General features: G+C 36.4%; 1 protein-coding gene across 3 annotated transcripts in view; it reads left to right on the forward strand.

Annotated features, from left to right (window-relative positions):
- Positions 1-9,253: 9,253 nt before the first annotated feature.
- svila (supervillin a) overlaps positions 9,254-27,799 on the forward strand; it is an 83,206-nt gene continuing 64,660 nt past the window's right edge. Inside the window, exon 1 of one of the 3 annotated variants that reach the window (XM_048171192.1) lies at positions 9,254-9,446. Coding sequence is in view for 1 of the 3 variants with exons in the window: in XM_048171180.1 (XP_048027137.1) it covers positions 20,055-20,082 (28 nt within the window). In the remaining 2 variants the exon portion in view is untranslated. Of the gene's footprint in view, positions 9,447-20,015; positions 20,083-22,206; positions 22,364-27,799 lie in introns of those variants that run through there. The other 2 variants (XM_048171180.1, XM_048171193.1) reach the window with 2 other exon arrangements.

Raw genomic sequence — 27,799 nt, forward strand, 5'->3', positions numbered from 1 at the left:
GTGGCTCATTGTAAATCTTTCAGCTTTCTCTCTGTCAGCCTGTCTGCCCCCTTCTCATGCCTGTCTGTGTTATTTCAAAAGGTCAGGAACATAAATCACCAGCCATTTTCAATTACAGTCACAGGCGAAATTGTCAGTTGATGAGTGTTTGTGTGTGTGTGTGTGTGTGTGTGTGTGTGTGTGTGTGTGTGTGTGTGTGTGTGTCTCAAGTTACTGAAAGAAAAGGTTAGGCTAAAGAATTACCCTTCCATGGACTGAACCAGAGCCAGTGGCCTTTTCCACAACTGCCCCACAGTTGAGCATTCAGCTGGCAGCAAACGGCCATGAGCTCATTCCAATTAGACCAACATAGAAAAAAGCCACTTATTGTCTGTCTAATGCATTTGATCTTACCACCTAAACGACCTTTCAGAACAATCTCAGTGCACTCACTCACCATTGGCAATTGAGGAACTACTCAGAAGTACTCTCAGTACTTCAATCCAGATCGATGTCATGCAATGGAATCCTTGCTATTCTACCCAGCTTGTCCAGTGTGATTCAGTCAATTCATTGCCAAAATGCATTTTATGTTGAATTACAGTGTGGTTTCTTGTCCCAAGCTCTGGATAAGGTTTAAAGTGATTGTACTTGTGACAAGGATGGATGGCAGACATTCTAGTTGGCAGCCTTCACAAAGTAAGAAGATTTAAAAGTGTGCTGTTGACTGGTAATTCTTTCCATCAGAAGCATGCTTGGAATCAGGCCCGGCACCACAGGAGGGTTTGGCCCACCTAATTATGAGTTTAGCCCGCCCAAGCCCACCATATATCCCACAGAGATAGTCCTGTGGCCTATCACATAGCTGGAGTCTGTGTAAAACATATGGAGGGATAAACCATTTATGCTTTTCACTTTTTCTAATTCTTTGTCTTTTTATGTCCCTACCCCCTGCTGATTTTCGTAATTCAGCAAAGATACCTGTAAGGCGTCTATCAGTACCATCTTAACTTAGAGACACAGTTAATTCCAGCTCTCACATTTCCTGCAGATAAAACAGTTCAAATGCACTGGTATTTTTCACTGTTTGTATCACTTTGCTTGTCTGTGTTTGCTTGTTCCAGGCAGACTGTCAGTCGGTTTGTTAGTGGTGTGGATTTTTTCAGTGACTCTTTTGCAAGTGACCATTTTTATGACTGAGCCGTTTAATCATTCAACCGAACCATTCAAAAACATTGATTCATTCAGCAACTAAACAATTTAATGGTTAAGTGAGTCATTGAATCATTTTCTCAACTAATTTGTTCAAAAATGCTGATTCCTTTAGGAATGAAATAGTTCTAATTTTTAGGGCCAGAGCACCGATGGTGTGAGGACCCTATTGTAATTGCTCCGCCAATTATTCTTCTTCTCCAAAATGAATCGCATTTTTGAGGGCCTAATCGTTCTCAAAAACTCATGAAACTTTGCACATGCGTCAGAAGTGGTGAAAATTTACATCTGATATGGGTTTCAGAATTAAGTGTGGCAAAATGGCTCGATAGCGCCACCTACAAAATTTCAATTAAGCGCCCTTCGTGCTACATTTCACGTACAGGTATGAAATTTGGTACACACATCTAACAGCCCAATACCTACAAAAAAGTCTCTTGGAGTGTAATCTGAAAACCAACAGGAAGTCAGATATTTTGAGTTTTCTTTGCAAAATTTTGCCAAAGTTTTTGCCATTTCCAGACGTTGTACTTTAACAAACTCCTCCTAGAGCTTTAATCAGATCAACATCATATTTGGTCAGTCTAATCTAAAGGCCTTTGAGATGTTAAATTGCAAAGATCTAGAATTTTCGCTGAAGGGTGTGGCTGTAGCGGCCTGCCAAAGTTCGATGTTTTGCCATGAAACAGGAAGTTGTTGTAACTGAGGCATACGATGTTGGATCTGCCCCAAACTTCACAAGTTTTATTAGAGTCCTGACCTGAAGATATCTATATGCCAATGTTCAGTTGCAGTCATAGCGAGCACCTGCCAGCAACAGGAAATGACATGTTTTACACTGTGATTAACTCCTCGAAGACATTTAATAATAACAACATCATATATGGTCAGTCTAATCTTAAGGCCTTAGCGACATTTAATTGCAAAGATCTTGAGTTTTCGTTGAAGGGTGTGTCCGTGGCGGCCTGACAAATTCTGATGTTTTGCCATGAATGATGAAGTTGTTGTAACTCAGGCATACAATGTCCGATCTGCTCCAAACTTCATATGTGTGATAAGAGTCCTGGGCCTAAAGACATCTATATGCCAATATTCAGTTAGTCATAGCGCCACCTGCTGGCAACAGGAAATGGTATGCTTAACACTTTAGTTCACTCTCGGAAAAAACATTTTAATATGCCATGATGTACCAAACATAGTAATATATGTTAAAGAAATATGTTAAATCATAAAACACTTGGCTAAATGCTAATGTATGCGATTAAAGCCAAGAAACAGGAAGTTCTAGTAACTCAGGCATACAATGTCTGATCTGCTTCAAACTTCACATGTTTGATAATAGTCCTGGCCTGAGGACATCTACATGGCAATATTCGGTTACAGTCAAAGTGCCACCTGTTGGCAGCAGGAAGTGTGGCACTTTGAAATGACTTGGCTATATTTCTCCTGTATTTACTCGCTTGCATCCATGTCACCCACTGTTCATTGTTTTCCTGATGCCAACGGGTGGTGGTTTGCCCGGGTGCGAGGGCCCTTTCATCGCTGCTTGCAGCTTTAATTTGAAACTATTTTTGCTGGATGGAGCAAAATAAACAAAGTAGCAATAATTTGTTATTCAATATTAACTTTTTGTTTACTGAACTGTTGTATAAAATGGGGGAATAATAAAAAGTTGTTTGTGTGGGCCAAAATTTCTTGTTCATACAGCTGAGAAACACTACCTTTCAAAAGTTTGGGATCAGTAAGATTCTTTTTTGAAAGAAATTATTGCTTTTATTCAGCAAAGATGCATTAAATTGATCAAAAGGAACAGTAAACATCTATACAATGTTACAAAAGGTTTATTTTTCAAATAAATGCTGTTCTTTTGAACTTTCTTTTTATCAAAGAATCCTGAAAAAAAAAATGTATCACAGTTTCCACAAAATATGAACTGTTTTAAACATTGATAATATTAGGAAATGTTTCTTGAGCAGCAAATCAGCATATTAGAATGATTTCTTAAGGATCATGTGACACTGAAGACTGGATTAATCACTTCTGAAAATTCAGCTTTGCTGTCACAGGAATAAATTATATTTTAAAATACAAATAGAAAACAGTTCTTTTGATATTTCACAATATACTGGCATTACTATATTTTTGATAAAATAAATGCAGCTTATCAAAAAGTGTTTTTGATAAACTTTTTGTGAATGTAATTGCTTATAGTTTAAATTTACAGTTGAAATCACATTTTGGTTTGGTTTGTTGGATGTGCTATAGTTCTATATAGCTCACCAATATCTTCAAACTATTTAAACTAGACAGAGGGTCACTTATCTCTCACTCATTTGCTCTATTATTGGGTTGATTTGTCAGTTTCTCTCTCTTCTTCTGTAATTTTTCTGTTTATGAGTGAGTGGGTGGATGGCTTTAAATTATTTATTGAGAGTAACCGGAGGCCACATACAGGATGAGATCTTTCTGTATTCAGCCTCTCAATGGGATTGACTGAATAATGCATATCTGAGAGTCATATGAAAGTAGAAACTGAATAAGACAGTTTGACATAAACACAATACAGCCACGGGGATGTTATAGTTGAGCCATAATGTTATTATGATGTCTAACTCAGTGGGTGGGGGAGGGTGGTCATATTTGACATCTTTGTATTCTTTTATTTTGCTTTCTTGTTAGCACATGCATTGTCTGCTATGATATCTGACTCTGCTCAGCATGAGCATATAACACTTATGGATACAATTTTTCTCAATTTGTATTAGATCATGTGACAAATTCAGTTATTTTAGTCTGCTTTGCTCATTGTACATCTGTGTTACAATACTTAATGTCACTTAATGGACTATTTAACATGTAACTTCACAAATGTTTTGCTGTGTTTCTATGTTTTTTCCCCCCTAACCTCTTTCAAAGCTCATCAAGTTAAAGTTTGAAGCTTTGGACTAAGGATTTTTAATTTAAGGTCAAGTTTTAATTACAGTTCTTATCTCATTTTCTCTACAAAAGAGAACCAAAGCAACCAAAGCCTTTGTGCCATGTGAGATTAATGCATCATAAAGTTGGAGATGAGTGTGCATTACTGCCAAGGACAAACGGTCAACAAGAAATCAAGCTTCGTAATTCTCCAGTCAACTTGAACCCATGATTCATGGTTTTCGCTCTCTAAAGACACATTTTTCCTATTATCTGGATACTGTAGTATGGTGTAACCTGGGTCCATTGGGTTTTTATTAGGCTTTTTTTCTTCACACTTCCAAGTTATGTCTGATCTAATAGCATCTAGCTCCCATAAATCTGTAGTGCATGGAGATTCATTGTTGTAGGCAAAATAGACCTTCTGTCGTTCATATATATGGCTCTCGCTCTCTTCTCTAACCCAGTGACTCATCAACACTAGCCCATGTAATAAGTTCTGTTGTTGTCACTCTCATTTCACTCTCCATGTGTGCTTCTTCATTCCTTTCTGTTTAGATCTGTTCCTCCTTGTCCCTCGTGAACCATCCATCCTTTGCTCTCTGTCTCATGGCCTCAGAAGCAAAAAAAAAAAAAACAAGGCCTCAGAGCTTGGGCTGTACAGAGTTTTGTGTTCAAGTGGCCATTACTATGATTATCACAGTGGAAAAAGCTATTGAATAATTCATATCTGTCATTTTTATTCTGCACATGTTGCTCGCAGTCGACAGCATTCATGCTTTCACTGTTGCTTGGATTTTTTTCTGCCGATCTGTACTGATCAATCAATCAGTCAATTGATCAATTGATTGATACATTTATTTATTAATTTAAAGGGGCTCTATGTAGGAATGACACCCAGTGGTCGAAATAGGTACTGCAGTCCAAATTTAAAATATTGTTTGCCCACCCCCTCGTTCAAAGACGCGGGTGGCCAAGGACACGCAACAATCGAGAGCGCAATTGACAATGAAAGCTGATGAGTTGATTTATTTGTGTTTTAATATCCCTTAAATGCATGACTGTTTCGCCAATCATTCTTACATATTTGGGTCTTTATCGACCCGGATCTATAATTAACACGGAAGGATCTCTACCTGTCACGATAATATAAACCTCCTCTGATATTAGAGTAACAATTACAGAAGAATAAAATAAATCATATTTTGTTACCTTTTGGAGCTTGAAAGGGCTCCGTTTGAGCAGATGTTTTATGCCATCATCACTGTCCTCGTCAGAGCTAATTTCCCAGTAAATTCAGCAAATAATGGGCTAGTTTTATGTTTGAGGTCACGAATATGAGCCCATTCGCGATCTCAAACATATTCTCAGAACTATATAGTTTTCAACATCTTCAAAATCAATATTTCGATCGCTAACAGCTTCACCAGATCCATATCTGATTGCGTTCAGTACTTGCTCTGCAGTAAATCACGGAGCCATTTCATGTTTCTCTTATTATTTCATTTTCTGTCTGAATGAGTCATCACTTCAGCATTGTGTATCAGACATTGCCACCTTGTGGAATAAAGGTGAATTGCACTGATTCTGTCATCTAAGATTCAATTATTGTTGTGCAGAAAAAATATATGTACACTAATACACACCTCGGGTCGTTTGCGACCCTATACAATTTTTACAAAAAATGAATACAAAAATAGGCATTCTTTTATAATTTTATGATTTTCTTGATATATTCTTTATAATGAATTGATTGAGGAATACCAAGAAGGTTGATGTCTAACTTTAAAAAATGAACGAGGAGGAGGGTAGTGAATGACGTCCCGGGTCACTAAAGACCCGCGGTATGCATTTAAGGGATATGCTGTTGTTCATAGAGATTTTTAGATGGATGCAGCAGAGGTTTTTTAGGTTGGGTCAGAATCTGCGATTCTCTGACCCAGTTTGTTTGCTGGTTTCCATTGCTGCAATACGCGCCAACTGGCAACATGTGATGTCGAAATACTATTGGATAAACTGGCAGACCAAAACAAAGACATTCCGACACGGAATGCACATTTTCAAAGTAGAATATCTGGCTGTAGCGTTGTTTTTCTGAGAAACATGTAGATGAACTTAGCATGTTTCCTAAATATCTGCAAACATATTGGAGTATTTTTATGCTTTATTAAAGTAAAAATCTTACATATAGCCCCTTTAATTATTTATTTCATAAGACCTGATACTTGTAGACTTTATCTACGCCTTAGGAATATCAGAACATCTTTCAAGGCACTAAAACTTAAACATGACAAATGAGCTGCTTAATGAATTCTTTATCAAACTATATTAACATATTCTTTGGTGTCAGAGTTGGAAGTTTGTCACAGTCTCCACATACAGTTTCATAACTGAAATTGTCTCATAACTGAGATCCACAGAGGCCAGGATAAAGAGGTCTTCTTCTGTATAATTAACACAGCTGACCCTGTTTGATAGCGTCCTCCTCATCATAACATTTACTTGTTGTAATCAGGCTTTTACACCACTGCTGGAACTGAAATAATAATGATTTAGTGAAAATGTGTTCTGTATGTGTGATGCAATTATGCATTGTTTCTTTGCTCTGAATGAAAAGAGTAACAATTATGTGTTCTTGTGAAAGAGTTTGCTTTGTGTGCAAGTTTAAATATGAAAAAGTTTGAAAGAGTTACAACAACTGGTTCATACCAAATGGAAGGCTTATAAACTTTTAGAGTTGGGGTTATATAAAGATGATGCATTGTGGTTACAGTCAGTCTAACTGACGCAGATTCTTTGTTTGTTTGTCTTATAGCCTGTCCATTTACTTCATTCACATGCCTCTTTATCAGACACTGAGGATATGAGCTGTAACCAATGAACAGAACCTCTTTGACCACCACAGTACACTGGTGGCATCACAACAGCCTCAGTCAAAAGAGCATTGTTGATCAGTCCTTGGCTGAAAAACAAGAACTGACCTTACACATCCTTATTTTTTTTTTTAAAGGAAAATCAAAAGGTTGTGGTTTCATTAATGTGTTTTGTTTACTTACTTTCAACCTATTGTATCATTGTCTGCTCATAAGAACATTAGAAACAGTGTTATATTATTCTATAATTTATTAATATTTTTAAATTAGCTTTTATTTTTATATTTTCAGTCATTTTTATTTCAGTTTAGTTGTAGTAATTTTAGTGCTTCAACAAACTTATTTCAAATTCGTAATTTGTGTTTATAAGTTTGTTCTTTATGTTTTATTTTATTTCAGCTTTATTATAATTAATAATTTCAAATTTTCAATAATAATGTTTTAGTAGTTTTAGTTAGAACAGAAAATTACTTCATATTTATGCACAATTTTCCTGCTAGTCTGCATGCTTTGCATGAGTCTTGAAATGCAATATTAAGATATTGCATGAGTCTTGAAATGCAATATTAAGATATAAAGAACAAGTTCGCTGATGCAGGTCACATCTGTTTCCTACATATCAAAATTCCAAATGGATTTGTAATCAAATTTCCCTGCTGCATGTAAAATGACGGTTCACAGACCTCTATTTACAGTGTTCTACAGCAGAATTTTGTTTTTCCACACAAAGAGGATTGAAGTGGTTCTCATATTAGTGAAATCACATGTCTCATATGTATACTTCATAATTACAGTAAATTAAGATTTTGTCCGTGCGTCGCCTATCAATGACATCATACCCGCGTTACCCTCGGTTTCAGGGTTTATTTTGTAGAAACCATGGAAACACTTTAATATATTATGTGTTTTATTAGACAGATGAGCAACTGTTTGGATGGATACATTCACCGACATAAAACTAATCATGTTACATAGCTCATGAGTCTTATTGTTTTAATCATGTTTTCTTGATTTACCATGTTTTACCATGCCTAATATCGATCTAGCTTACTGCATTAGGTGTCTCATAGTGGCTCCCGAGTGAACGCAGAGTAGCATTATAACAACTTTCAACACACTCAAATGTATCTAATATGATAAACAGCGCTGCTTTACCCCACATAAGCTTGACCAGAAGAAGCGGAAGCGGCAAATTTGGCATAATAAAAGTTCTGCTGCTCTCGAGACGTGTTTCGCTCTCGTCTCTCATTAGCAATCGCTCCAGCGGCCTCATTTCTGCTCGCACAGCACTCGGCCCTGCTCTGCTTCATACTACAGTAACATTAATAACCTCATCCATGAACATGATTTCTGCCTGAGTCCACCAGATATGAAGACAACACCTCCCATGATTCCGCAAAAAAAAGGCATCATCAAGCTACGCCTTTGTCTTGAATAAGCGATCTCTAGCGGCAAAAATTTACATATTGTGCCTTTAATTACTAATAGAGAATACATTGGACTGATATTGAGGAAAAACTTGACAATTTGTTATGAGAATTTGATCCAACAGATGTTTAACTCATAAACTGAATGGACAGATTTAACACCAATGACCTCCAGAGGGACTGTTCTTGGAATCAATGCACTGTGAGGTTTCCAGGTCTAGTGAATGACAAGTAACCAATGTTGGAAAGGCTCCAGTAATGTGTCTCAGCTCTTTTGGGTCCATTGTCTCATACTTGGTAACCACATGCTTTCCCTGTTTCTAATTTGTTATGCTGGCATGCTGTTTCAATTCATGTTGTCCGCCAACCAACAATCATTGTCTTTTCAAACTTCAGCTCTCTGAATACAACAATGTCTTTATTGCTGTAGTTGAAGTTGTGTTGTAGGGAATTTGGTTGCAAACCACAATGATGCATCTGACAGTATATTCATTCAAAATAAAGAAAATTTGAAAGGCTGATGATAAGGGAACAATTGCTATGTCTGTCATGATTTCCAATGTAAACTTTCACTTTAATAAATGTTGGCTATATCATTTATTCACCCTCATGTTTTTCCACTCCAAAAAACCAACAAAAACAGAGATGTTAGAAAGAATGAGTCACCTCAGTAACCGTTCAGTTTCACTGTATGGAACAAAGATGCAAGTCCCTAACATTTTGTAGTGTTCTGCAGAACAAACAAAGTCATACAGGTCTGGTGTTAAAATTATGACAGATTTTTCTTTTTTTGGTGAATCAACTATGCCTTTAAGATTAAGCTCACGTCGCCCGGAAGCTGATGCTGAGGACAAATGCAAGTTCGAGGCGCGCTCTAGCGAGCGTGAATGACAGAGGGTCGCGCGCGGTTTTCCTGCTCTCAGGCAACTCATTCGTTTGTCAAGATATGTTTGTTGAGATATTCTTTGATGACGCTTCTGTATGAACGAACTACAGTTTGGAAATAACTTCTAAACATCAATAACGAGTCCCCCCCTGGGTAAGTTGTTAAATTAATTGTTTGCAAACATTTCGTTGGATTTCGCTTGTGCGCAATTCCCCAAGTGAGTTTTGTCTTGTTTTTTTAGCAATTACCAGAACAACAAACAAAACATAAATAGGTTTGTGTTTAAATACTCTTGAGTAATTAATAAATAGTGGTAATGAGCCAAAGCTGTTTCTCCTCAAACCTGTTGGTGTTTTGTTTTTGTTTTTGTCAGTTTGTTAAGCGGTCTCCGAGAGAAGTATTTTTGAAAAATAGGTATTGTATTATGTATTTATTTAGTCTCACTTTAAGTGAAGACAGTTGAACAGTAGGCCTATAATATTGAAATTGTTTCAGGAGTCACACCAAGGTTTCTTAAATAAAACAGCGGACAGGATGCGCGCTCCCGTACGGCAGTAATTGAATGATAGTTGTGTTCACACGTGAAAAGTGTGCAAAATAGACCGTGAACTGAACTGAAGTAATAACATTTAAGTGTATCCGTGAGGTAGGTATAGGGTGAGGTTACGAAACGCCACGTAAAGCGTACCCAGTGTTTGTCTGTTTGTCCTTCATTGTGGTTAAAGGAAGGGTCGCTCCCGTTACTTGATACACTACATGTTTCCCAGCTGGGGTGCGCGGTCATGAAGCGCGTTCCTGGGGAGATGCAGTTCTCAAAAGCAGAGAAATGAACGTGACACCTGATGGCTGATGCTCTTTTGATGTGATGCAAAGTAAAAGTATCTGTAGTTTAAGAGCCTTTTTACACAGCTCTATGTACATACAGTCAGCACGCAGGAACAAAACAATACCAGTCTTTGTTACACCGCAGTGGAATTTTTTTATGATCCAGTATCATTTGCATTGATCTAATACAGTATAACACCACCAGTGATGCAGCCTTATGACTTTTGTGCTTCCCTTTTCTATTTAGTTCTGCCAGAAACAACTATTTTACATGTGGGTGGTTGGCCTGAATTGGTTATGGGAAGTTGTTTTGGGTGTGAAATGCTATAGAACATCTAAAACTATTTTAAACATAATTTAGATAATCAGTTTAGAATTAGGCAAGCAGTTTTAGAGACCAATATTTTTTTTTTTTTTTTTTTTTTTTTTTTTAAGAGAAATCAATAAAAGTCGACCACTTACAAGGACACAAGATACACTTTACCTTAAATACCTTCAAGTTTTATTTATTTATTTTTTAAATCAACTAAACAAGCCAAGTTCCTTAAAGTTACATTTCTTTTTTCATCACATATAGATTTTATTAGAGATGTTGACCTAAATGCATATGGTTGATAAATTACATTTGTGATAGTGACCCGCCCAAGTCAAAGAGCCCTTACTGTAAACCAAACGGTAATAAATGCAAGTATATAATCTCTTTTGAATTATGTAAACTTGTTTTGCATTTATGCAGGGAATAAGAAATAAACTGAAGCTCATTAATTTGCCTTCTCTATTTGTTTTAGTAGGCAGGTTAAAGGTTTAGGACAATGGCACAGCAATAATAAGAGCAGTCAGTTCCCTTACTTGTATTCAGGGTGTGTCTGTATGGGTTGCATTTGGAAGCCCTTCTGAGTCTTAACGATTTCCTGCATGGCCTTTAAAATCTGAGTTTAATGGATTTTGTAATGCTGGCAGCTATTAGCATAGATCTTCAACCAGAGAGAAAGTGAGGAAAATGAAGGGCTTAGACACGGGTGTAGATTGAAACAAAGAGAATTGGCCTAGTAATGTAGGTCTGTTTTATACTTTAAAGATGCTTACTGACATGTCTGTCTCACCATCAGGGACAAAGTAGGCTAAAATGGTTATATATGCAATATATATGCAAATATATGCTTTTATCTTATGATCTGTGATCATTCCTAGTCTTGTCTTTTTCAAAATATATGTTTTAATAAGACAAGTACAAAGGTTTTCTCCAGCAGGAATGAGCAGATCTCATTCTCCAAACTAGAGTCAAAGGATCATGCTGCTGTCCATCCATATTTGTTTTCATCACAATAATGATCAGGGGAGCTTTGCCTTGTGACTTATCATAGCTCTTATGTTTCATAACAAAGCTGTCTGTCCATAGGCTGTCACATTTCTGCAAAATCATCCAGTGGAAGGAGCATGATGTGGATTACAGAACAGGATGTCTAGTCTAGTAAGCTTATGGTTAACCTTACTTTATGTCTGTGGTCCTTGAGTCAGGTGACTGTTGTAATGTAAACGTTCTGCTCAAAGCTCATTCCCTTTCTGCTTCAAATCATTTTAAAACTATAATTTGTATTAATTGGTTCACGTTTTAATGGTCTTTGAATTAGAGACCCAGCAAACTAGACTTTGATGGTATAAAAGTGATTTTAAATATTAAAAGTGAATTTAACATTATAAAGTACAGTATGAAGAAAAAAAATATTTTGAGACTTGCTATAGATTAAATTAAAGATTAAATTATTTGTTTAATAACATTCAAATAATATTTTCAGTTTTTATTTTAGTGTATTTTTTTTAATATAATTTTATGTTTTGTTTTTATATTAATTTTTGTAGATGCAATTTATTTTTATTTCAGATTTAGTTTTATAGTTCAAATGTTAGTGCTTCAGCTTATTTCAGTTAGTTGCCAAGGCAAGATATCAAAGTTTAGTTTTTGTTTTTGATATTATATTATATTATATTATATTATATTATATTATATTATATTATATTATATTATAATATTTCATCTTTATTTCAAGTCAAGTCACCTTTATTTATATAGCGCTTTATACAATACAGATTGTTTTAAAGCCGCTTTATAGAGATAACAGGAAAATGATTCAGTGATGCAAAGAGTTTATTTCAGCTGTACAGCAGCTCTAAAAGAAAAGTGTCATTGTTCAGCTGAAGTCATTTCAGTGTTGATTCAGTTCCGCTGTAAAGATCATCAATTATTAAATTAATTTAATCTATAAAGCAGTTCTGCAGAAAACATTGATGTCATCATCCAGCTCAGTTCAGTTCTCATCCAATAGTGTCAGTGCAGTCAAATCAATAATATTGTTGAATATGAATTGTCCCAAACTAAGCAAGCCATGCAGAAGCAACAGTGGCAAGGAACCAAAACTCTCATCAGTTACAGAATGGAGGAAAAAAACCTTGGGAGAAACCAGTCTGGGGCCAGTTCTCCTTTGGCCAACTAACGATCACTGTATGATAACACGCGTAACTTATGGGTGGGACATGTCCCCACTTCTTTTTGCCAGGGTCGATATTGTCCCCACCACCTTTTGAAACATCTCGCGGCATGGATCTCCAGTTGACTAGCAGGGTATTAATTTTGTTTGTTTGTTAATAAGAGGTGAAATCACGCTGACCGTTCGTTGCTGTTGTTATCAGTGGCGGAAGGCAACAAGTGTTCTCTTGGCACTCATGCACAGGCTTCACACAGATGAGTGCTTCAATCTATCGCTTAACGACATTGTGGAGACTCTCTATTCCTTCCGGGGTGAAATCACAAAATAAAATGCAGACAAACGTGTCCATGCTCTTGATACACAATCATCTTTGGTTTTAATGAGAAAAAAAAAAACTACATGAAGGCAGATTAGAACCCAGACACGTCAAACAAAAGTTAGGCATACAAGTATTTCATGCGAATATATGTATTTATTCACTAACATGAAGAATCTCTGGACTATATATATATATATATATATATATATAACATTACAATATATAATTAGTGTTACTTTTACAAAATCCCTGATTGAATGATACTGAAAAATTAAATTAATATTGCTCACTTACTGATATGGTACCATAATGGTATTTCAGTTGTTACCTGACTTTTCTTTTTCACTTCTTTGTTTTAAACAGTTGCACCTGAAAAGTTTTCAAAACTGTTTTATTGTACTTGTGAATATATGGCTTAAAAATAAAACTCCATCCTAAAATGTTTTGCATGTGAAAATGCAGTAATACATCAGTTTTCAGATCACACACACTTCTCAGACCATATGTCTGCTTAAGGGGGGTATGACCATGTGTCGATGTTGGCACAGTAACACCCGTGCCCATCATTCACCAGACATAACCGTCAGGGCCAGAACAAGATAATAGAGGCTGTAGTCCTGCTCCGGCCTGCACAAGGAGAGAGCACCAGAGCACGCAACGCCCAGTGAGACTATTGTTTTCATTTCGCCAACAGTACTTCTTGTGTTACCCTTGATTAATATTGTGATTTCCTTCACAAAGGCAGTCATTGTTTTTATCATATGCCAGGAAGACAGTACATACAACATTGAGTTCGTTGTGTCATTGTGTTCATCTCTCCTTTTTAAATATTACTAATGAAGTAACCCTACAACGTTACAATGTCTCTGAGGAGCAATCATTGTGTGAGGGACCCCCAACCTAAAATTTAAGACATCTTTTACAAACACGAAATTTATACACTGAAAAATTAATATTATATATCTAAAATTTGTATCTATTTAGTCAAATTATTATATATTTTTTTCTTCTCATTATAGTAATGTTTAATTTTATTTATTTATTTTTTTTATAACTTTTTTTTTTTATTTGAATCTAATTTATTTACTTATTTAAATTTTATTATTTATTTTCGAAAAAAAAAAAAAAAATCCCAGTTTTTCTCTAGACTTGACCCTTTCACTTCCTTGCAGCCCCCTGGGGCTCCTTGGACCCCAGTTTGAAAACCTCTTGAATAAAATGAGACAATGTAAATAAATATTTCCTTTAAGTTTGCCTAGAATATTATATAAACATAACAGGCTCATATAAAGTTACAGATACAATTGGTGTTTCTATAATCAAAAATGAGAACATTTAATGAGAAAAGTGCTTGATGTTCCCTTTCTAGTGCCCCCGAGCTTTCCTTTAAACAGTTCTAGTGTTATAGCAGAACTTCTCTGTAGACCCTCCTGCTTTCTTTCTGAGTAATGGTTGACCCTGTTGCATAAGCGCAGAGGCTGACATCATTGTTATAGACCCAGCACCGGGGTTTGAAGGCAGAGTGAACCGGTGTGGGGCCTCAAATCTCCCCCCTGCACTGGGATGAGGAGCAGCTGGGGATCCTGAGGCGTGGACCTCACTCTTGAGAAAAGATTGTGAAACCGTATGAACTGTAGCACAAGCACCTGGCTTTTGCATTTTGCTTGTACTGAAGCTTGGTGTGTGTGTCTTTGTCTTTGGTTTCTCCATTAAAAGTTTTTGCCTTAACATAACCTTTGGGAATTTGATCAGGGATCTTGTTAAAAATGATGCTGTGATTCTTCAGAAGGCAGAGCAGTATGTATTTGGTGTTAGGAATAATGGTATTTATCCAACTTTCCATATAAATATCACTGTCTTTGGGTAGGTCGCGCTTCTGAATACTGTTTCCAATGTTCATTTGTTTGACATTTAAAAGTTATAAGAAGTAGCAGAAGACATGCAGCTTAATTTCAATAAATGGTCTCTTTTTTTCCACAAGGGAGGAAGTTTTGAGTTTTTAAAGTTACAGTATGTTTTCATAGTACATTTGAACTCTTCCTGGAAAGTTCAAGAGAAATCTGATTCCTCATGATATGACCCCTTTAAAGCTTCTCACAGCAAAGTATAAACACACACGAACACATGAGCTCCTTGACCATAGACAGACTTAGTTAGCACCATATTTACACACTGACATACCTTCTGCCCAGAAACACATAGTTAAAAAACGTATACTTAGTGCTCACATGAGGATTCCAGATGTGTTGATCACTCAGGATGTTCTGTGGCAGTGGGCCATGTGAATCTCAGAGTACGCTGGGAAAAACAGTCTGTCTCTAAGGCCTAATGAAGACATTGTCCTCTAATGGAGGCCACAACTGTTAATGTTCTTGAGTAATTTGCTTGCTCATGTATGTGTTTGTGTAAGTGGGTCACATCAGAAAAAGAACATCCGTTTAGAGGTTAAGAAGGGTCATATCTTTGTTTTTCCATCCACTTATTCCTTTTGCTGCCATTGTGACTTCATTTAGAGACCGCAGTGCTTTTAGGTTGATTCTTTATATGCACCGTCAGCTATTTGAATGCTTACTTATTTGATTTGAGATGCTTTGAGGAGGTTTAAATCTATGTAATTGCATTTGTTTAAAACATTGGTGCCCACTTGATGGAAGTTAACAACTCCAGACAGTTGTTAAACTATGTGTGGTTTGCAAATTGCATTTGGTTAGTTTCTTAATGTGGAATATGCAGGCACAGTTGTGTCAATTTTTTCCTGGCTGGATAGTTTAGCCTTTCTTTTGCTCACAGTGAAATCGTTCGACTTTGGCAGGTAGTCAGGAGTAATTTTATTAGCGGAACTTTTACATGGATGTTTTTTGTTTCTGTAACTTATTGTAGCTTGAAGTAAATGATGCCAATGAAATCAGTTAGCCAAGAAACACAAAATGAGAATGTGATCTTTTATTGGTATTGTTTTAAGTGGAGATTGATCCAAGCTTTTTATTGGATGCACCTGAGGTTATCTATAGCAATTCCTGCATGTCATGAGGACACACTTCAGAAAAATACTAACATGCTTTGGACAAACATCTTATTTCTCCTGGTTGCCTCCTTAATGCTTTGTTGCGGATGGATTGCACTCTAAATTAACTCTAAATGCAACTCTATATTGATATGTCGGATAGATCAGGAGTTGGTGATATGATTTATACAGCTTTATCAGCTGCAAACTATTGCCTGTGCAAATGGCACTAAACATAAGCACAGGTGGATGTCACGGAGGGAAAAAAGGAGGCAGTTTTTTGCAGAGGTTATGGGTTCAGCCTGTGGTTGAGCGAGAGAAAGAGAGCGAACATGATTTTTCAATTAAGGCTCCCCTCAGAATTTTCTTCGTAAGAGTGCAAAAAGCCAGATCTGGAGGGAGATCAGACCTCCACCCAAGTTAGTGCATGTTAATTTGCGCGTGCACACACACGTTTTTATATAGGCTAGCTAACAGAGAACCACCTCATCGTGTTTAAAATCTTTCTCTTCAACATTTTTTTTTTTTTTTTTTTTTTTTTTTTTTTTACAAACCCGATTCCAAAAAAGTTGGGACACTGTACAAATTGTGAATAAAAAAAGGAATGCAATAATTTACAAATCTCATAAACTTGTATTTTATTCACAATAGAATATAGATAACATATCAAATGTTGAAAGTGAGACATTTTGAAATGTCATGCCAAATATTGGCTCATTTTGGATTTCATGAGAGCTACACATTCCAAAAAAGTTGGGAGAGGTAGCAATAAGAGGCCGGAAAAGTTAAATGTACATATAAGGAACAGCTGGAGGACCAATTCGCAACTTATTAGGTCAATTGGCAACATGATTGGGTATAAAAAGAGCCTCTCAGAGTGGCAGTGTCTCTCAGAAGTCAAGACTGGGCAGAGAATCACAAATTCCCCCAATGCTGCGGCGAAAAATAGTGGAGCAATATCAGAAAGGAGTTTCTCAGAGAAAAATTGAAAAGAGTTATCATCATCTACAGTGCATAATATCATCCAAAGATTCAGAGAATCTGGAACAATCTCTGTGCGTAAGGGTCAAGGCCGGAAAACCATACTGGATGCCCGTGATCTTCGGGCCCTTAGACGGCACTGCATCACATACAGGAATGCTACTGTAATGGAAATCACAACATGGGCTCAGGAATACTTCCAGAAAACATTGTCTGTGGCAAAGTGGAAAACTGTTCTGTGGTCAGACGAATCAAAATTTGAAGTTCTTTTTGGAAAACCGGGATGCCGTGTCATCCGGACTAAAGAAGACAAGGACAACCCAAGTTGTTATCAGCGTTCAGTTCAGAAGCCTGCATCTCTGATGGTATGGGGTTGCATGAGTGCGTGTGGCACGGGCAGCTTACACATCTGGAAAGGCACCATCAATGCTGAAAGGTATATCCAAGTTCTAGAACAACATATGCTCTCATCCAGACCTCGTCTCTTTCAGGGAAGACCTTGCATTTTCCAACATGACAATGCCAGACCACATACAGCATCAATTACAACATCATGGCTGCGCAGGAGGAGGATCCGGGTACTGAAATGGCCAGCCTTCAGTCCAGATCTTTCACCCATAGAAAACATTTGGCGCATCATAAAGAGGAAGATGCAACAAAGAAGACCTAAGACAGTTGAGCAACTAGAAGCCTGTATTAGACAAGAATGGGATAACATTCCTATTCCTAAACTTGAGCAACTTGTCTCCTCAGTCCCCAGACATTTGCAGAGTGTTATAAAAAGAAGAGTGGATGCCACACAGTGGTAAACATGGCCTTGTCCCAACTTTTTTGAGATGTGTTGATGCCATGAAATTTAAAATCAACTTATTTTTCCCTTAAAATGATACATTTTCTTAATTTAAACATTTGATATGTCATCTATGTTGTATTCTGAATAAAATATTGAAATTTGAAACTTCCACATCATTGCATTCTGTTTTTATTCACAATTTGTACAGTGTTCCAACTTTTTTGGAATCAGGTTTTTGTATAATATGTAGTAGAATGCCAATAGTCTCAATCCTATATTAAATAATTCGTAACTTATGTTGTGTGGTATTTTGACACTGTCTGTAAGACTTTATGTTCAACCCTATAAGCCTGTAGCACCAAATCTTTGATATCAATGGCAACAGTGCTCTGTAAATATGTCTCTGTAAACATATTTTTGGGTCAAAGTGCATTATTTCCTTTTAAATAATTTTATAAATTCATGTAAATAATGTTAAATTTCAGTACTTTTTCTAAAAGTCTTTATTTCATTTGATGGATGGAGTAGCGGAGATAGAAAAATTGCCTGAGGAGAGACATGGAAAGAGGACGGGTGGATACAAATGTCTTTCTCGCACTTTCTCACTATCCGTTCCTGTTCTGTTGTTACTCTGTTGCTAATGGTTGGCCTTTTGAAAAGCATTCACAGAGATACTCAGTGATGCCACGTTTAACTGTATTTGTTTTCTCGCCCTCTGCTGTGCATATAATAAAGTCAAGCTGTGTATATAATTTACCTGTCTTAAGCTAGAAATAGACAACATTTAAGCATGAAACATTTGTGGGTGGGAAAAAACTTTATATTCCCTTACAAGGGGGTTAATAACTTATATAAATGGATATAATACTACTTTTTGTGTTTATTTCTTACATTTTAATGGCTAAACCTCGAAATTGTCATATGATGTGGCTGTTTTGACTTGTGATAAAATCAAACAATCTTGTTTAATCAATAGAAACTGGTATTTTGGCACTAATTATAATTAGTTTAGTACCAATATTTGCACTTCATGTCATTATTTTATTTATCTTTTTTATGTGGAACAGCTGATAAAGGCTTGTTCTCAAAATATCACCCCAAAACAGAAATTTACTATTTTGCATTCAACAAAAAACAAACAAACAAACAAAAAACAATGATGTTCATAGGTAAATTAACTTATTATTTGTGTTGTAATAATTTCACAAAAAGCAATTCATATTAGTTAAGATAAATTAAATTATTACATTATCTTGAATTACATAGATTATTAATTTAAAATATAATGCATTTAAAATGTTTATTATTGTAGTCTAATGATTGTCTAGTTATTGTCAAAAAGCAAAAAAAAAAAAAAAACCATAATTAAGATATCAATTCTGGATATCATTTATCAGATTTAAATATTTAGAAAAATCAATATTGCTATTCATAATAAACAACAGTACCTGTCAGTCAGTCATGCTAAAAACATATATTTGTAGATAATTATTTTCTCAAGAATGTCTTCTCATCAATTCAAAAGACTCAAGTCAGCTTTGCCCAGATACAGCAGATTGACATCTGTAATATAATTGGTCATTTTAATCTTTTTCCTCTATCCATCTGTTATGCCTATAATAACATTTTCCCATAAAATCTTTCCCAATTTCATTTGATTATTGTTTTAAATGTACTGTAGAGTAAAGTTTAACGTCCTTCTATGTTTGTTATTAATAAGCATCAGGCTTGTTCACAGATTAGATCTGGTTGTCTTTGGCAAGAGTTTTCAGTTTCACAGGAAGATGCAGATGTCCTAACAAATAAAGAGGCTACACTGATTGTGTGTCTTGCCAGATGGACCAGCTGGCATCGTTCCATGATATTTAATATGAAATGTTTTTCTTCCGTGACCCACTTGTTACCCTCATTAAAAGTTTTTCATGATGATTTATGCCTCTATCCACATTGCAGCACTAATGAACTGTTATCTCCATTCATTTGAGTTCTTGATGAATTGGCCAGCTTTTTGTTGTCCCTTTGTGCCCCTGGTTTGGGCCAGCCGTTGTAGCTTTGGCAAGGTTCGATGTCTGTTTTTTGCCTGCTGCCCTAAAACTCTCTTGCATCTTACCGGTCATAAAGAGTTAACCTATAACAAAAGCACTCTGTGCTATCAAAGCTGCTCTGCATGGTGAGAAACCACATCATGGTTTGGGCACATTGTCCTGTCACGTGTTTCTCAGTTCACTGGGCTGTCTTGTCCTTCCCAGACCATCCCATTTGGAATGCCTGTCTCTACAGTGACTGCAGTCTTTGTAGGATGGATCGTCTCTGATCCTAGGTTTCACTCTGGTGTCCATGTGCAAAAAGAGAAATGCTAAAGCGAGAGAGTATGTGGAGAGGTAAAGTGCTCGTAGTATCTATCTTTCATTTCTTTTTGTTTCCCTGCTGTCATATTTTTGCTTATCTTGACAAGATTTTGTGCACATAATGCTTATCCAGAAATTTTTGTCTTGTGCTGTTTATCGTTGTTTCTTATTTTGTTAAACATTTCAGTGAGGAGTTGCATGTTATAGAGCTTCATGTGGGTTTACCCATTTTAATGAGGCATATGTAAGCATTTGTTTTTGTTTGTTGGAGTGTAACTCGTAATTGTTCCCGCTTCCCTATAAATATGCATTTTCAGCCAAACTTGCTTTGCGTAATCCTATATTTAATTTTTTTCTTCTAGTGCCAGAGAAATGTTTATTCATGGCTTCAAGGTTGTCTGCAAAAATACATGAACATATTAGTAATTTGAATTGTGTGAGAGTGTACTGCTTTCTTGAGCCAAGAACATAAAGCAGAATTACCTGTTGATTTCATAGTGATGATTAATGTTTGTGTGCACACAACTGATTATGTATTAATTTATTCAGTTGATTTAGCAGTGGTTTGAGAGTATTAGTTTGTGGGTTAATAAAATAGTTTTGTTATTTACTGGTTTATGGGTACAGCATGTAAAGACACTATAGTAATTGGACTGAAAGTGGACTGAATTAGGTCTGAGTTAAGTCATTATGTTTTATTTAAAAAAAAAAAAAAAGTATATTATGAACAATTATGTCCCCAAATGGAAGTTTTTATTTTGCAAGCAGACAGTTAAAGTAGTTTCTGGAGAGGCTGTTGACTAATTCAGTCCAAAGTTAACTTTCCTCAAAGGTTACTGATGAATTGTTTACTTGACCTAATTGCATAAGTAAGGACAATAAGGAAAAAGAGAAGAAAAATATTTGTGAATTTGCATGTGTGTGTGTGAGGGTTTGAGAAGCGGCACTAGGTGGAGCTCTGGATTCTTTCAGGAGCTCAGCACAGGTGAGTATTTTGGCCATATTCAATGTTTTTTTTTTTTTTTTTTTTTTTTTTTTTCTCTGTGTTATTTGTGTGATATCTCTATCTCTCAAACACTCTTTTGCTAACCCTTGTTACTCCTCACTCTTACAGAATGCAGTAATCTTAAACAGCCGTGATCTGTTTTATCTCAAGCTGACACCTAGACTCTGTCCTGCACACTGTCATCACGTTAACTCCAGAGATCCCTCTCTCAGTTTAGTGTACATAGCACATTAGTTTTGTTTAGAGAGGAAACAACTTGGACACCTTCCTTTCACAATGTGTTATACATTTGCTTTGATCTAAGAGGTAGCAGAATAAATGTTTTTTTTTTTTTTTTTTTGTACAGCAGTTAGTTTCAGTCTAGTGATTTAAATCTTTACTGTTAAGTATATTGGCCTGAAAAAAGTAATCACCCAATATTTGGCCACTTTCAGATTAACAACAAACTGTTTATCTTTCCACTTTGGCAGTTCCAAATTCTACTCACAGCTTTGTCATTAAAATTTTTGAGTAAATGTTAAAATGAAAAGAACTTATTTTACTTTTGTTACAAAAGTTCAGAAATATGTATTTTTTTTTAAAGTACAAGGAACATTAAAGTGTATTTATAAAGACATACAATGTTGAAGACATTTATAATAGAAAATAAAGATATTTATTATGTACTAAATTCTAAAATTTCAAATGCTGCTCTTTTGAACCTTCTATTCATCAAAGAGTTCTGTAAAAAGATGTATCACGCTTTCCACAAAAATATTAAGCAGGGATATAAAACCTCATATCCCTGCAGGTGTTTTATTACTGTGATCTGCACACTGACTCATTTAGCTGACTCACACATCACATCAGTGTGTCAAACTTCACTTTGTCCTTGAGCTTTCATCTCACAGGATCACGTTTCCACTACTCTCCTCCCTGTCAGTCTGTGAGGCCTGCTATGGCATGGCTGTGGTGGGAAAGCACCGTGCTATATTTGAATACTTCTTGATGTCTGTCTTGACATGGAGCTTTAGCTGCCTCACAGTACTCCTGTAGAGGGGGTGTGACTGACAGCGAAGGGGATCTTGTGTGTGTGTGTGTGTATGTGCGCGCGTGTGTGTGTATGCCAGTACCACATGGCCCTCTGCTGGCCTCCCCTCTTCCTGTTGCTTGTTCGCTCTCTGACCTTCTCTCTAGAGCTGATACATCTCTTCTGAAGAGCAGCGAATACGTCTATCCTGAGTTTTACTCTTTATTTAACCCTTTCATGTTTGAAACGCATTGACTCTAGTTGCCAGTGAGGTGCATCTGAAAAGCGTTACTGCTATAGTAAGTAGTTTGGACACATTTTCTTTTTTTTTTTGCTATTCATTCTCATATTTAATTCTGTATGTGTTCTTTGAAGTTTTTGAAACTTTTAGAATAGTGAAATATGAAAAAGCATGGGATTTTAATCATTTCTCTCGTCTAAGATAGTGTGTACGTTTTAATGAAGCCAGAATCCCAGTATATCTGGTTTCGTTTAACTGTAAGTAAAGTGGGTCAGTATCAGTGACCGAGAGTGCAGAGAGACTGAGGAGTGTCCATTAAGACTGAGTGATCTTTGATATGAGACAGATGCAGAAAGACAGCAGAAAGTGCTTACATGTATATAGACTGCTGAATTGAATGGTCTTGTATCCTAAATGGTATTTGTTACCTCCCATCCCTGACGAAATTTCAATGACTCATTTCTGTATACATTCTAGGCAAATTATTTGTATTTATTGGACTGTGCTATAAATGCTTTTTAAACATCATAGTGGGCAGGTTAATACTGTATTTTGCTTGTTCCATTGAGTGTCATTGCACATCTCATCTGAACAATATAGGTTAAGTCTGAGAGCTGAAAATTTTATATGGAAGTAGGAAGCCTTCAAGGCACATTCAAATCCAATCCAATTTGTTTTTCGCTACCCGTTGTGTGTGCAGTTCGGCAGTCGTAAGACATACTGTTGAGTCTGATGGAGTAAATTTATTTATAAATGTCAACTTATTAATTTGTACAGAGAAATACATGTTGTAGTCACTAAATAATATTTGCTTAAAGCTCACTTGAATGTCTTCTAGATCATTAGACTTGATGTACCTTGAAAGCCTGTTTCATTAGGAGGTGCTTTTGTACAAAAACACTACGTGTGAAGTTATTGACCTTAGATTTCAGATGCAGCCATATTGTTTTTCTGACCAGTGACCACTTTCTGTTGTGTATCCTTTAATGGTATCTGTGCGTGTATATGTGTACAGGCAGTAGGCCTAAATAACAGTGTCTCATGCTTTACAGCTGTTCAGTGACCCCACCTGCTCTCTCTCCATCACTTCTCTGACCAAAATAGACCCACACAAATGGCAGATACACATTACAAACAATATTTTCTGTACAACATGAGGTCAGAAGAGGAAATTAGGCTTTTAAGCATACCCATATGCAGTCAGATGTGATTAGGATGTGCAAACACATTTTCTACTGCTGGATAAGCTTTTAAGCTATGTAAATATCTTAACTCCATTTCCACACCGCAATATCATTTTCCACTGGTTGAGTATTTGTGTCTGTAGTTCTTAATAGTATGACAGGCTTACGTGTTAGCTGTAAATTAACTGCCTTATGCTAAATATACTCTCTCCAGCTTTAGCTAAGCTTAACTGTCTAACAATGACTTATTATCCTGGCTTAAGGATAATTTTCTGTGCTTTCTGTCACCGTATAACAAAATTCACATGCGTCACAACAGAGTGTTTAGCTCAGAGCATTTCTGAAATGTGTCGAGCTCTTGTGATCGCAAAGACTAAAAACATCATTCTGAACACATTATTGTATTCAAAAGACAGTGACCACAAAGAACAGAATAGGAATCTTGAGATGCTTTTTAGAAACTATTTTTCACTTGACACATCTTCTTAAAAATAATGCTTATTCTGTGATGCGCTAAACAGCCAAAGACATCATTCTGACTAGGGGTTAAACAGATCGTTGTTGATCCGTGATCTGTACGGACCAGGACGCACGGTTCGGCACGCATGTGATTAATTTCAAGTTTAACCACCATAGACTGAAAGTTTTATAATTTGCACATTTTGTCTTGCTAGTTTGCATATTGAATAGATTTTAAACCATTCCAGCGCTAGAAGAGGCAAAAGAGAATTTAATTCAGTACTCGCATGCTGTTATCTGTGCGCAGAGCCGCACACACCAGAGACTCGTTTCAGAGCGCGCAAGTTCCGAATTGATTCCTCTCTTGTGTCTTGTTGCATTTGGATGGACGCATGCACACACAAAATTAGGTCACAATACCAGTTTCGGCAAGTATTCTCGTGAACACAGTCAGTTATGTCTCAAGAGAAAGACAAAAAGAGACGGATGGGTATCATTATTTTGGATTTGCATTTGGTCTTAAAATGACAGCGGCCTATAAATACTTGCTGTTGTCTATGTCATAATGTTAATCAAACTACAAAACACAGCTTTAACATGGATTAATCTATATTAAATTTATACAGTGAACATAGTTTTATTTTACATTTAATTATTACATTTCTGTACCTGAAATGAGTACTACAGATAGACCTTACTTTATTTGTAACTTTGTTAGGCTATATTGTATTTATCTATGCTAATATGCCATCATTTGGTGCTCAAGAAACAATTTTTATTAATGTTGAAAACAGCTGCTTAATATTTTTTGTGGAAACCATTCCCCCCTATTTCTATGTGTCTTGACTGAATAAAACAATTCATCTTTTGTCTGTCCCCAAACTTTTGAAAAATAGTGTACATTATAGCACAATACTTTTTGGGTGAGTGTTGTCTTCTGTATATGTATAGGCCTATACTTGAACTTGTTTATATTTTCTGTAAACTAGGTTTGAAAGCCATGGCTGAACCTGTTGGCTTCATTTAGAAGGTTACTTGTCTTTGGTGCCCTAGATACTCAGTGAAGGTTATGCACTGAGCACACACGCGCACACACAACCTTCTGTTGCTTTCAGAATAAGGTGCAGCCTCATCACTGACACCGCCCAGCCATTCAGACAAAGGAAAGAAAGAAGCAGTGACCCAGAGTCAGCCACTCAGAAAACACATTCCCTTTTTAGGATCGAGATGTGTGTGTGCGAGTGGTAATTTTAGGTAAATGTGATGTGGAATGAGTGGACCGTTTTCTGACCTCCTACTGCATAGTACTGACCCAAATCAGGTGACCAATGAGTGGTTGAAACCAGACTCCATGAGTGTTTACTAGTCACCTCCCAATCTCAGGACTTTGATCATATATCAAGCACCGTAAAAGTCATACTGGTTAAATGGAGAAGAATGCCGCTATGGGTCATCAGTGCATTCCTCTGTTACAGTCTGAGATTTCATTCTGCTACATCAATTACAGGGGTGAAGTGAAACACTGATTAACTGATGCAGCGTGATTCCTTTGTATATTATTCACATTCCACCTAACGATTCAGGTTTCTTAGCATAAACATAAATGGAATCTTGATGTGCCTGAAGATTCCTGCCATTAATCAGTTCATTCAGTTTTACATAGACGTTCATCATTAAGTTTAGCATTGCTTTTTTTTCTTCAATCAGTGTCATAATAGCAACCTGAAATGGCTTCTTCTAGCGATTGAGCGCTTTTGGATCTGTAGACTGTGGTAAGGTTATTCTACTTCAATTCTGAATGTAGCAGAGAAAACTTTATACATATTTCTAAAACTGGACTCTATTAGTCTAATTTTCAAACTGCAAGAAAAAAGACAGATACCAATCTAAAGAGATGTGGTTAATCTTTCTTTGTATAATCCAGTGCAAGATAAGGCATCACCTTGTGACATACAAATATTTCAGACTTGGCTGGTTCCATTTAGTAGATAATTTAAATCTATTAGAAAACCAAAAGTCAGAATAGCTTAAACTTCCTTGCCAGGTTTTGTTTTTCTGGCATGAGACACTCTGAAAGTTGATATATGAGGAAGTCAGGGCCAAGCTGAACATGAGTTATAGTATGTTAACTTTGTCAAGAGAGCCCAGAAACACAAACTTTAGTTCGCTGCTAGTCATATTTACCCTTTCGATCTTATTAATTGTTAAAACGGATCTTTTTTTCCCTGGCTTTTCCCACGTTTCCATTTTTTAAGCAGATTTCCTTTAATTTATTATCTGTTATTGTTGTAACTAAGATCATTGAATATGTGATGCATGTTTCTAAAAAGACCCTAATTAGGGGTGATTTGTCTGCCGGGACATTTGACATTACAGTTTGATAGATGCTAGATGCTAAAGTACTACAATGTCTGGCCAAGTCCTGTTTGTTTGTTTTTTTTTTTTTGATTTATGAAATTTTCTGGTACACAGGATAGTTTGTGAGTTTTAAAATCTGGATTTAAGCTTAGACCCATTACATGGCCCTTTGGCTTAATTTGTCCCATAATTCCTCTTTATTTCTGTTTGCTTGAGTTTATTGTCACCATTTACCACTTTAATCTTTATTTACTACTGTAGCGTGCAGATGGTTCTAAACCAAGCCCAACAGTTTGAGCTGTAAATACTGAGCACATGTGCATGAGATGGTGTCATTAGATGGTGTGTTTTGGATTAAGGGATGATGTCATATTTGTGGTATTTGTCATCTGAGAAAGCAGACCGGTCTCTGAGGAACAAGTAGATTACATTTATGTATAATGAGAAGGCAGTGCTCATGCCCTTCTCAAGAGTCACACGGTGATGTCATCCCCGTTCAGCCTTTAGTTAGATCCTGACATCAACTCAAGTGCTGATTATCTTAGATATTAGTTCAGTCTCTGGAATGTCTTTGATTTCCAGATCATGGTCTGTGGTGAATCTTATCTCCATCAGATAATGATGCGCCATATCTTGAATTGGCCCTATAATTGTGTCAAGAACAGCAGCTGGTTTTTCTGGCCACTTGAGACACTCATTGACACATTCTTGATTTTTGATGGGTCTCAGGCATTCCTTAAGTGTCTGTGTTTGTGTATGAGGATGATAAGTATTGCAGTGGAAACATTGCAGTCAGGATAATAGGCCAGAAATAGTGCTGGGCAAATGCCATTCTGCATGTACATGAGTGCTCAAATGCCCTGCTCGCTCGAATGCATACTGAGGTTAGTTCTCTCCGCTGCTCTGTACTCTCCCTCCATTCCACACTGGCACGTTTCTCATTCTCTAATGTCTCGCTGTCTTCACACTGCCTCCCTGTGTTGTGTTGTTTTGTTGTGTCCCAGTGTCCATTTTTCAATACATTTTTTCCTTACAGTCCATTTATGCTAGTCATTTGGGCTACATTTACACAGCAGCAGAATATGGTTGTCAGCCCTGATTTAGAGAGGGTGTTGTCACATCTGTAAATACAGTTGCCTGTCCCCAAAACTAATGTCAACTTAGTTTTTTGGGATATGTTCATGGTTGCTGTGTGATGCAGTGAACTGGCCATAGATTCAGGGTGTTTCCTTGGCGTATTTGCTGTCACAGATTTTTGAATGAACATTTAGTTTTTGCTACATAGTTTCCATAAATGCTCTGGGTCAGACTGGGAACTCTTTTGCGTTGTGATTGTGAACCGTTTTGGTTCACGCATGTCTTATAAAAAGAGAGGAGAATTATGATATTTCAGACAATATTTAAAGATCCTTTGATATTTTTTAATATCATAAGTTAAGTAACTTAAGTAGCTTTATAAATCTATATTATAAACTATGGTTTAAAAGTTTGGG

Source organism: Megalobrama amblycephala, linkage group LG20, assembly GCF_018812025.1.
Source record: "Megalobrama amblycephala isolate DHTTF-2021 linkage group LG20, ASM1881202v1, whole genome shotgun sequence".
NCBI classification, from domain to species: Eukaryota; Metazoa; Chordata; class Actinopteri; order Cypriniformes; family Xenocyprididae; genus Megalobrama; species Megalobrama amblycephala.